Genomic DNA, 12076 nt, shown 5'->3' with positions numbered 1-12076 from the left:
AATGCAGAGGGTGACCACACAAGGAGAGGCCTTTTCATAGACCCCTGTCTATGGATTTGGGGGGTCTTCGTGAAGACACACCTGGCACCAACACTGTCAGTCTTTGGGCACCAGGCTAGGACCTTTTTATTCACTGAGGCCTTTGGTAATTGTACTCAAAGGCAACCCTTCAAAAGAATTGGGGTGGGGTGGGGAGAGATAACAGATTACAATCTACACGTGGCCGTTTGTAGCCAGGCCAATGTCCGTGGGGCTCAAGAAGGTCCATTTAGCATTAAAGCCAGTGGCCTAACACTGTGTCTCTTAGATTTCATGATTTATGCCACGTGATAAGTAAACTTTTATTCTGACAAGTAAACAGAGACTCACTTAAATTCTAGAATTTGTGTGCTGGAAACATAGCATTTCCCTGCATTTCAGAAGAGTCAGCAGACTGTTAGCATAAAGATAATGGAGTCTAACAGTTTTGGACAGCCAAGTTTATTTTACAGAATTAGTTCAATCATTGTTATTCTTGTTTGCGAGCAGGAGGCAGGGAGAGAGATGTAGTCTCTCTGAAAGCAAGAAATCAGGAAGATATGGCTGATTGCTCAAATGAAATAATCTTGGCTTGCCATCACCCTTAGCTCTCACAGACTGCTGTCTGCATCATGACACTGCCTGGCACCAGAACACTCCACTGTGTCTGTGGATTAGGACACAAATAGGTCTGTTACACTGAGAAAAGGGCACCTATGAACTAGTTGCAGGTTACACTAGTTAAGCCTTCCTCTGCAAAGGAGGAACTAGGTAAAAAAAAACAAAAAAACACCGCCATGAAACATCTCCATTTGCTGACAGTGCCACCAAAACCAACACCTTTTCCATTGTTAGAATCAGAGCAGAGGTAAGGTGTCTCTACTTACTAGATTTGCTAAATCCGGAAATGCATTCTTCCAAAAACTCTAAGGTGAGGTGGGGCTCATTAGCTGCCAGAGTTTTACTAATAGAGACAATAAAAAGGGTGTTGTTGGCAGGGATACACAGACCTGAAGTTTCCAGTAACTGGCCTTCAATCTTTAAATTAAAGGTACAGGTTAAGGCACAGAGAAGATTATAGGCCGCAGACCTGCAACAAAGAATAAGGAATGCAGTTTTAAAACAAACATTTCCTCAATGGGGTCTGCAAAGGATATACTCAAAAACACAATTTTATAACGTTGAAACCAGAGTTACTCTCTGGTCTCTAGCTTCCAACTCTAGCTGCCTTACAAGACTGCACAGATCCCAAATTTAACTCCCAATGGGGTGTGGGAGCAATGTACCTAATTAAAGAAATCTTACTTGATCATTAATATGTGAGTTTTTTGGTGAATCAGCTGACTAAATCTACAAATATTGGCATATGAGAAAAAGGAAAAAATAGACTTACCATAATTTCATTCTTGGAGGTTGCGGGGCGGGACAGTCATTGACTTTTGGGATAACTAGAGAGGGCCAGCAGGAAATGATGCCATATGGGAAAATACTTCTTCTCTAACCCCAGACAGAGTGCAGATTATGTAATCAGTTCACTGACCCTGCTCAAAGAAGAACTGACCTCCCCTTAAAACAACCTGAACATCTGGAGGGGGGGGATGAAAGTATTATATAAGGCCTTATGATCTGAACCAACAATGATACCACAGGTAAAGGAGGAGATGAAGCAAAAGGAGAGGACCTACAGGACTCAAACTAGCTACTTCTAAACAAGTGTTTGTATCTGGGCTCTGCCCAAGGATTATTCACTGTCTTTCGGAGGGTGGTTCTGCCTCATCCCAGAACCTCCAAGAATGGAAATGTAAGCTAATGCTAAAATTCCCTTTTTCTGGAAATTCGTCAACTGTTGGGATGTAGAAAATCACTCCATCCCCAACAATGAGAAAGACCCACTCTCCCATTTGAGTCGCCCTCTAGAGAATGTGTCTGTCCCAGGAACAGACAATACTTTGCAGTGTCTGATAAAGGTGTGGACTGACTGCCAGGTAGCCACTTTACATACTAGTTCAACTGATGGGCAGAATCTAGGGAATGTGGTCGTGAAGGTGGCCATTTCCCTCCAAGGATGGGCCATGATGCCCGACAGTGGATCCACCACCTTGTACGACCAAACAATGCAGCCTTTCAACAACCTGGCAAAGGTTGAGCTGGACACCGGCACCAAGCGACAAGGGTCTGAAGGACACAAACTGGTGTTCCATGTGCTGGGATTCCTTGGTCTAGAAATGTAAAAACTAATGGCGCATTTCACATCCAGAAAGGATTGGGATAAAATGAAGGCAGCAGGATTTCCCCAGACCTATGGAACACCTTTTTGGGGAAAGGTGGAAATCAGGCCTCCGGACCATCTTTTTTCAAAAAGTGCACAATTCATTCCCTATTTACTGACAAGGCACTGAGCTTGGACACTACACATACTGATGTAATCCCCACCAAAAAGACTGATGTGTGTGTGTTTGTGTGTGAGAGACAGAGAGCATGCAGATGGGGGGTCTCAAAGGGGGCATGCGGCCATGGCAGAGTGTGCTCTCTAAAGGGGTTTGAATGGAGGCTTAATAAGGTCTGAAAATGCCACCTTCAGATCCCATGAGAGAAATCTGTGGCTCACAGTGGGGTTGCGTAGTGCCGACTTTGTAGAAAATTGATCACCTGGGGGTGCCTGCACAGGGAGCCCCCATTTCTATGCCCCACGGCACTGGATATATACTAGGATACTAATGCTATGGCCTTTGTCCAACCCACCCTGAAGAAATTCCAGGAGTCTAGGCACTGAAGTCTGATGGGGCTGGAGAATGCTTGCCACGTACTGCCATAGACCTTGTTGGAAAACTGTATGTGAGGTGGCAGGATGATAGTCAGAAAATTTGTGGATATGGATGGAACAGAGCCGGAGTCGGGAGGCCCGGGCATGGAGGCAGTTGCCAGTGAGGCTGGATGGACATCTGGATGAAATCTGGGAACCCAGAGCAGCCCCTGCACAACAACCTCTGCTTGTTACTCTCAGACCTTACAGATGGTGCGGGGCAACAGGCGTATCAGTGGGAATGCATATAGGAGTCCTCCTGGCCAGCTGGCATGTAGGGTGTCTACTAGCCCTAGGGCCAGAGGACACAGCTGGATGGAAAAGACTGCTATCCCCAGTCTGTTCTCCTGTGTCACTAACAAGTCCACCAGTGGTGGTCCAAATCAGCTACAGATTAGTTGAAAAGCTGCTGGGTGCAGTCTCAACTCTGACTCAATTAGAGTTTGCCTGCTTACCCAATACCCTATCACATTTGTGGCATTCACCACATGTGGCCCTGACGCATGTTGTGTGACTTTCTGCTCATGTGAATAATTTATGGGTTTCCATGTACGTGTTAAGTGATGGTGACTTGGTTCTGCCCCGTTGATCAACATATGCTTTGGCAGACATGTTGCCTGTGTTGATCTTCAGATCCTTATCTCTGACCTGGGAAAGGAATGTCAGGAGTGCTAGCTTAATAGCTTGAATTTCCAGCCAAATTATGCTTTGAGAGACTCCATTTGACCATTGCCATTCCATGTGGGCATTTCACCCTAAGAGGTTCACGTCTGTCAAAATGCCTGGAGGCTCTCTCAGAAGGGTTCTCTCTTATTATTGGCCAGAGGTCATCCACCATATGAGTGCCTGACACAGATGCAATGGTGGCGATATGAACAGATTTTGGGCTATTCCTGTTAAGCTGCAGGAATCTCTGGTGAGGTCTGGTATGGAACTGTGCCCATGGGACCACCTCCTAGCAAGAGACTTAAAGACCCAGAAGCTGAGGCAAAGTCATGACAGACTGCCTCCTGTTCACCAAAATGCTGTTGAACAGATCTACCAGCTTCTGTTGTCATTCCTCTGACAGGAAGGCTCTGTCCTTGATGATATTGATCCAGACCCCCAGGTGTGGAATCTGCTACATCAGGATGAGCTTGCTCTTTTCTGCATTCATTACAAAGCCATGAGATCTCAGGCACAGGGATGCCTGCTCCACAACCTCTCCTCCTTGGAGGAACCTTGGGGATTTGATCACAATGAGGTCTATGTTAGGCAAAACTGAGACACACCTCTCCCTTGCAGGTAAAGATATATCACCACTGTCTTGAAATTTAAAGAATTAAAATTCCATTTCTTCCTAGTGGCATATTTTGGAAATACAACAAATTTCCACCAACATTAAATGGTTCTCATAGGTATATTGCTGTCAAGACCTTGGGGAACACTCAAGGGGCTCAAGAAAGGTCAGCTCTCTTGACTCTATGTTCATAACTTTGTTCATGGCTTCCAGGATCAACTTCAGTGTCTCCATCCTGAATTAGTATTGCTTCATGCATCGGTTCAGCCACTTTAAATCCAGGATGGTTCTCACATTGCTATTTGGGGGGGCATGATAAAAAAAATAGAATAAACTCTGGATCAAGATGTTTCTCATACGGTGTCATTTCCTCCTGGCCTTGTCTGGTTACCAAAGGAGGTCCTTCCTCACAGTTGACAACTGTCCCACCTGGGAACCTTTAGGGAACACAATCTAGAGGACACATTTTGTTTTTAAACCATGTATGTAGACATGTGTTGCCTCAGGCACCACCTTAAAAGAGTCATTCACTCCTGTGAATGAATGAGAACATGGAATGCCTCTTCTAAGATGGTGGTTGTCACTTGACGTTTTTATAAGTACTTGCATTAAGAAATGTTTAAAACATGCTGACCAATAAATTTATAAATTGGAATAAATTTAGTCTATTAAAATATTCTGAAGTCTGTGAGTGGTATCCAACTAACTCGTTCTGTCAGTGCAAGGATTTCCACTTGCACAATGGAACTCCCTCTCCCTCTGTGCCCCCCCTAAATCTTTCTGGGTTTCTCCCCCAACTCTCCAGGGCAGATTTGGGGAGGGTGTAGGGCATGTGTGGGGAGAGAAGGGGGAAGTTCCATTTTGCAATTAGGAATCCTTACGCTGCAGGAATGAGTTAGAGAGATACTGCCCAATCAATCTAATCCATACTAGCATGAAAAATAATACAAGTGTATATATGCATCCTAAACGTTTTACATTGAAATACATTTCAGTAATCTCAAAAGCACTTACTTTTATGTAGCGGCTGCAAGGAGGCACTCAGGCTTCAACACTGACCAAGGCAGGCAAAATAAGTTCTGGACATAAGGTGATCCATACTACACAAAGGGAAAGCCCTGGCCACACATACAATGCACTGGCTACACTGTAGCCTGTATGTTTCAAAGTAGGACATAAGGAAAAAGGCTGAGAACGCCCTTAAAGAAACTTGTACATGTCACAAAGTTTCAGCAAAAATTAAGAGATCCATACCGTAGGCTTGGGTCTGAGCTCCCTAGATTGAGCAACGCGATGTTCAATAGCGTTCCAGGCACATCCTTTGGGCGGATTTTTGTGTGCTGCGGTATGGAGTCAGGCTGCGATAGCTCCCACCGCGTCCGTATGTGAATGATGGACTGGACGATGGCATCACACTCCTGGTGCATGAATGTGAGAGGTGTGCCTTGGTTGGCGATGGTTAAGGTGAACTGGTTTTCATCTACAAGGCAGATTTCTTCTATTTCAGAGGCATAGTAAATGTCATTCAAAAACACTGTCTGTCCCAGGACCCTTGTGCGCTCAGCTGAAGTTACCTGAACAGCTGTAGAACCAACCTGTGGGAAGGCATTTAATTTGTAAAGAGGGAAACACGTTCAATGCATCCAAAAACATCAGCTATTTTAGTTCCCTTAAAGAGATTAAGGGATTTCATTTGTTAACAGTAAGCATGATTTATTCTTTATGTGCTATTTCTAAAAAGAATGGCAACCAGCTTCCATCAGTGTATGCATATTTATTAGGTACAAGAAGGCTAACCTTTTTGAACTCGGATGAGTTCTTCTTTAGGGGGTCAGCTGTTGAGCAGCAGAGAGCTACATGAACTGGTTACTTCAGACCAGAAAATGGTGGACTAGGCAAGCTTACAGGCTTCCCTTACCCCCTCTATTCTCTGTGTCAACTTCTAGCAAGTGATCGGCCACTTTGAGAGAAGGAGAAAGAGAAAGGGAGAGACGTTTTTTATTGATCAGGAACCCATGGTCACAGCAAGGTAAGAATCTCTGCCTTTTTATTTATTTTATTTATTACATTTATACCCCGCCTTTCTTTTCATCATGGAAACCCAAGGCGGCTTACATATGGTTCCCAGGCGGTCTCCCATCCAGGCACTGACCAGACCTGACCCTGCTGAGCAGGGAGCTGGCCACATGTGCCTTCAGACCATAGCCTGGGACCAAGTTGCGCATGGTTAAGTAGTCCTACTTGTGCATGGTTAAGTAGGAATTAAGCTATAGTTAAAGTAGCGTTTGTTGCCATAAGAACATCCATAGGACTGACCACGGTATCCTTCTGGACCTCCTGAAGATGTTAGGCATAGGGGGCACTGTATTGCAGTGGTTCCGTTCCTTCCTATCTGGTAGGTACCAGAGAGTGGCATTGGGGGGTGAGGTTTCGGATCCTTGGCCTCTCACTTGTGGGGTGCCACAGGGCTCCATCCTCTCCCCGATGCTGTTCAACATCTATATAAAGCCGCTGGGGGCTATAATCAGAAGATTTGGGCTGCAGTGTCACCAGTATGCAGATGACATGCAGCTCTATCTCTCATTCAAATCTTCACCAAGGTTAGCTGTAGAAAGCCTATCCAAGCAGCTGGATGGGAAGGAATAAGCTGAAGCTGAACCCTGACAAAACTGAGGTACTGTTTGTGGGAGACAACGGAAGGTTGGGGGATGTTGGCCTGGTGCTCAGTGGGGTACAATTGCCCCTGAAAGACCAGGTCCGCAGCCTGGGGGTCATTCTTGACTCCCAGCTGTCCATGGAGGCTCAGGTCTCGGCTGCGAGCCGGGCGGCGCTGTATCAACTCTATCTGATACAGAGGCTGCACTCCTACCTTCCCAACCATCTGCTCCCATCTGTGGTACATGCCCTGGTCTCCTCTCACCTAGACTACTGTAATGCGCTCTACGTAGGGTTACCCTTGAAAACAGTCCAGAAGCTGCAACTGGTACAGAATGTGGTGGCTTGCCTGATTAAAGGCAGCCGCCGGCGAGATCACATCACTCCAGTGCTGAAGGAGTTGCACTGGTTACCGGTTGTTTTCCGGGCCCAATTCAAGGTGTTGGTTCTGACCTTTAAAACCCTATACGGTTTCGGCCCAGTCTATCTGAAGGAGCACCTCCAACATCATCAGGGATGCCGCTCAATAAGATCAGCATCAAAAGGTCTTCTCTCTATCCCTCCAGTTAAAACAGCTAGGCGGGTGAGAACTAGGGAGAGGGCTTTTTCAATTGTGGCCCCCACTTTGTGGAATTCCCTCCCAAATGATCTCCGCCATGCCCCCTCTATGATGAGCTTCCGTCGGGCCTTGAAGACCTGGCTCTTCAGGCAGGCTTTTGGGGTGGGTTAGGTTTTATTATTATTGTTGAGATTTTTAATGTTTTAATGTATTTGTATGTTTTTATTTTGTACGTCGCCCAGAGTGGCTGGACAGCCAGCCAGATGGGCGACTCATAAACTTAATAAATAAATACATAACAGCATAAACTAAAGTGGTCTATTAAAAGTGGGGTTTCACATTATGCAAAGGAGAGAAGGAACTTGTAGCTAGAAGGGGCTTGTTTTTTTAAAGGAATAATATTAACAGCATGCTGACTGTAACCAAGAAACTGAGGGTGCCTTTTAGGGTCAAGCCCTAAGTGAATGCACTGAAGATCACATCTGGGTTTCAGTTACACTAATGCGTGTGTAGAGGCTAAGTCGGCTGCCATTCAGCCCTTGAGAAAGCTATTCAGGTACAAGGTGTTAAGGACAGAGTGGGAGATGATGATGACAGGTGGCAGATGAGCTGGAGCTAAATGGAGGAGTGTAAAACAGAGACAAGGGAGGAGACACATGTGAATACACAAAGCTGTATAGTCAGATCAAGTTGGCCCATCTAGCCTAGCACTGCCTCCTCTCTGACTAGCAGTGGTTCTCCACGGTCTCTCAGATACCTTTCTCTGGAGATGCCATGGGCTAAACCTTGAATGCAAAACATATGCCCTTATTATTGAGCTACAGGGCCTCCTTAACAGTAGTCCCAGCTGTACTATACATTTAAATCAGTATCATACCACTTTAAGCAATCATGCCTTTCCCAAAAGAATCATGGGAAGTGCAGTTTCTTAAGGATGATGAGAGTTGTTAGCAGACTCCTATTCCCCTCACAGAGCTACAATTCCCAGAGTCCCCTGGGAAGATGGATTGACTGTTAAACCTCTCTGGGAATTGTAGCTCTGAGAGGGAAATGAGGCCTCCTAACAACTCTCAGTACCCTTAAGAAAAACTATAGTTCCGAGGATTCTTTGCAGGAAGCCATGATTGCTTAAAGTGGGCAGGATACTACTTACGATTTCTCTCTCTGCAAACAAACAATGTGCGGTAAATCAAGAACAAACCTTGGTTACAGCTCGCAATTTGTCTGCAAACCAATGGAGTTTGCCACTAACAGGGATTGAAAGTTTCTAAGCGTGTGAGCCTGATATTTTGGCTGTTTGTTCTCATAACACCACATCATACCATGGAGTTACATCTGAATCACCCCATCACAATGGCTTTTGGACTGATATACAAAGAAGCAACAGCATGCACAACAAGTAGATTTTGCCTGCATGCACTTTAGCCTTGGGTATTTTGTTATTTTTATGTTCAAAATAAAAAAAATGATTTTTTTTAAAAAAAGGATGGTGAATTTTGTGCTCTATTTCAAGGATAGCCAACGTGGTACCAGTTGTTGTCGGATTCCACCTTCTATCAGCCCCAGCCAGCACAGCCAATGGTCAGGGATGATGGGAGTTGTGGTCCCACAACAACTGGAGGGCCACAGGTCCCATCCCACGTGCTCATTAGAAATGAAGAATCCACATGGCTCAATGTATATATATGGCACAATGATCTAGGGCAAAGACCACAGTGCTTTATAAGACTCACTTTAATAGAAACTTTGGTGTCCTTGTGGGCCAGCTTGAGCGCATTGTGGAAAACCTTCAGGTCTTCTTCCAAGGCCAAAGTGGCTGCCGGGAGCTTCTGCTGCTCATGCTCTATGTGTTCTGCCAGTTTCCCTGGTGAGTCAATGAAGATGAGTCTCTTGCTACCTTTGAGGCCCGTCAGAAGCCGCTCGTGATATTTAGTGTACTCCCTCACCCAAGAGTTGCAGTTATAAATGAAAACTGCAGAGACGTTTTCGTAAGCTAATCCTGGGAAAACGACAAACCACTTCGACAGGAAGTCTGTTTTGAAACGATTGCTGGGGCCAGCGTGAGTGAGGTCCACCACAATCTCATATGGCTTAGCGTAGTATGGCTTCAGAGTTAACAAGACATGGTATATCAGCAGATCACCATTGATCTGGCCGGTCTTGAACCTAGAAGGAGAAAAGAAATAGCTGAGAGGAATAAAATGTTGGAATCGGCATAAAACCAAAAAAAGAGATCATCCCTTCCCCCACCACCATAAAAAAAAATACTGAGAAATTAGCTCTGCAGTGTCTCTGCTGACAATGGACAAACATCAGTGATTATAACTGAGCTGTTGCTCAGCCACTATGTTAGAGACAAGGAGGAATTGTAAAGAACGAAAGGAATAACACTGAAATTTTCCTCTCCTCTTGAGAAAGAGGCCACAAGAAATGCAATCGATTCCAGACCGGGCTGGGGAACTAGGGAGACGTGGAGGCTCCAACAGAGACAGTAATTATTTCACCTCATATCTGAACTACCTTAAAAAAAAAAAGGCTTCTTCAACCATGTGGGGAAAGAAATGTGACCAAGTGAGTCCTTGGCAAAGCAGCTTTGCAAGGGCAATATATGGTACCCTTAGATCTGGGAATGACACCCTGCTTAGGATCCATCCTTTAGAGCTGGAGCAGTGACTTCCAAATGTTGCAGACTACACCTCCCATCATCCCTGACCACTGGCCATGCTGGCTGGGGCTGATAGGAGTTGGAGTCTAAAACATCTAGAGGGCACCATATTGGCTACCCCTGCTTTAGAGGAATGTGGTCCATCAGTGCATGGAACCCATGGTTGAGGCACCCACATAAGCTATGAATCAGGAAATCCCTGGCCTGAAGCTTGCCTTTGCTATGAACTCACTCAGGGGTCCTGGGCAAGCCACTCTCAGTCTCTCATCTTTTATTATGGGGGGTAACAATACTGTCTATCTCACAAGGCTGATGTAAAGCTTCCAACAAGATCATCATCATCATCATCATTTATTGCATTTGTATACTGCCCCATAGCCGAAGCTCTCTGGGCAGTTTACAACAATTAAAAACATTTAAAAAATATATAATTTAAAAACACTTAAAAAAACAATTTAAAAGATAACCTACATCAAGTGCTGTGAATATGCCAAAGTGCTATACACACCCCAAATTGTAACGTATCAGTCTCCCCCAACCTGGTGCCCTCCAGATGTTTTGGGCTGCAACTCCCAACATCCCTCCCCATTGGCTGTGCTAGCTGGGGCTGATGGGAGTTGTAGCTCAACAACACCCAGTGGGCACCGGGTTGGGAAAGGCTTTAATATATGAATGCAAACCAAAGCTGTTTGGAAACAGGCATTTCATATGTGTGTATTTCATCAGAGAGCCAGGATGGCGTGCCATTCCTTGCAGCACATACTGTCTGATTAAACCCAAGTTTGTTGCCACACAGTGTGTGGGATGGCCTTGAGCACTGATTCAGACATTCAAGAGAGGAAGGGCCTGTTGAAGCCACTTACAATTGTGCGAGTGGCATGCAAAAGGGGAAACATGCAGCCCACCTTGGTGGCCATCCAGATAGCATGGATCTTGCTGTAGAATATACCCACTTGTCAACAGGGGTGGGGATCCTCAAGCCCATAGGCCAAATGCGACTCCCCAGGCTTCTGTCTGGCCCTTGGGACTCTCCCAAGGCCATACCCCACTGGCCCTGCTCTAAGGCCTCCTCAAATGCTTTTGCCTGGCTAGTATGTGTCCTTGAACTGTGATAACTCTGCCTTCCCTGGATGGAGACAGAGAGAGGGGTGTGTGTGTAGAAAGTCCAGGTTTTTGAGTGCCTGGAATGTAGCCTACTGTACAAAGCTAAGAGTCACATCCATTGCTACACCTACTTTCCCTCTGCTCCCCACCCTCCAGAAAGCTGCCCGTGAGGCAATGCAGCTCTCAGGCTAAAAAAGGTCTCCCACCCCCACTCTTTGGTGTTGCTAGACCACAATGCCCATCATCCCTGACCACTGACCACTGGCCAACGAGAGATGGGATTCAACATCTGGAAGGCTGCAGGTTCCCTTCCCCATCTTATTTATTTAACAAAATGTATATACCATTTGATTGTAATAAAACTTACAAAACATAAACTTTAGAATTATCAATAAGACAGTTAAAAATGAATATTTGAAAATCTTCAAAAGATAATTAAAAATCAACAGCAAGCTAAAAAGAGATTAAAACACATGTCAACTTCTACACATTTGGATAGGCTTGCCTTAGAAAAACCAAAAAGAGCACAGCTGTGGTGCCTGCTTGATGTCAGTAGGCAGAAAGTTTCAAAGCACAGGTGCTGCTGTACTAAAAGATCCATTTCTTACAAGCGCGTAATGGGTATTATGTAGGACCTGTAACCGTGCCAGTTCCACGGATTGAAGAAGTCGGAGTAAAGCAAGTAAGTAACTGGTCCCAGGCTGTTAAGGGCTTTTATGTTAATAGTAACACCTTGAACTTCGGTCTGGTAGCACATCAGCAGCCAGCGCAGTTACTTGAGCAGAGATGTTATATGCTTCCCACAGTACATCAGAAATGTGAGCTCTTTTGTGTCCTTCAACACCACACAATGAATACCTGAATCTGCTGTCACTATGAGAACTGTTGGCCTGTGACACCAAAACATCTGGAACCATCCCTATAGGAACCTCCCCACCCTGGCAATGTTCCCCACAAAAAGCAAGCAGAACGGCAGGGCTCCAAGCATCTCAA

General features: G+C 45.3%; 1 protein-coding gene across 5 annotated transcripts in view; it reads right to left on the bottom strand.

Annotated features, from left to right (window-relative positions):
- NF1 (neurofibromin 1) overlaps window positions 1-12076 on the bottom strand; it is a 233138-nt gene that overhangs the window by 65361 nt on the left and 155701 nt on the right. For 4 of the 5 annotated variants that reach the window (XR_009759856.1, XM_061605007.1, XM_061605003.1 and 1 more), the window contains 3 exons: window positions 9048-9480; window positions 5355-5695; window positions 906-1108 (listed from right to left, as the gene is read on the bottom strand). Coding sequence is in view for 4 of the 5 variants with exons in the window: in XM_061605007.1 (XP_061460991.1) it covers window positions 906-1108; window positions 5355-5695; window positions 9048-9480 (977 nt within the window). In the remaining variant the exon portion in view is untranslated. The remainder of the gene's footprint in view (window positions 1-905; window positions 1109-5354; window positions 5696-9047; window positions 9481-12076) is intronic. The other variant, XM_061605005.1, reaches the window with a different exon arrangement.

This window comes from Rhineura floridana, chromosome 21 (assembly GCF_030035675.1).
Source record: "Rhineura floridana isolate rRhiFlo1 chromosome 21, rRhiFlo1.hap2, whole genome shotgun sequence".
NCBI lineage: Eukaryota > Metazoa > Chordata > Lepidosauria > Squamata > Rhineuridae > Rhineura > Rhineura floridana.
The sequence above is the reverse complement of the archived record's forward strand: the minus strand, read 5'-3'. Positions and strand labels throughout refer to the sequence as shown.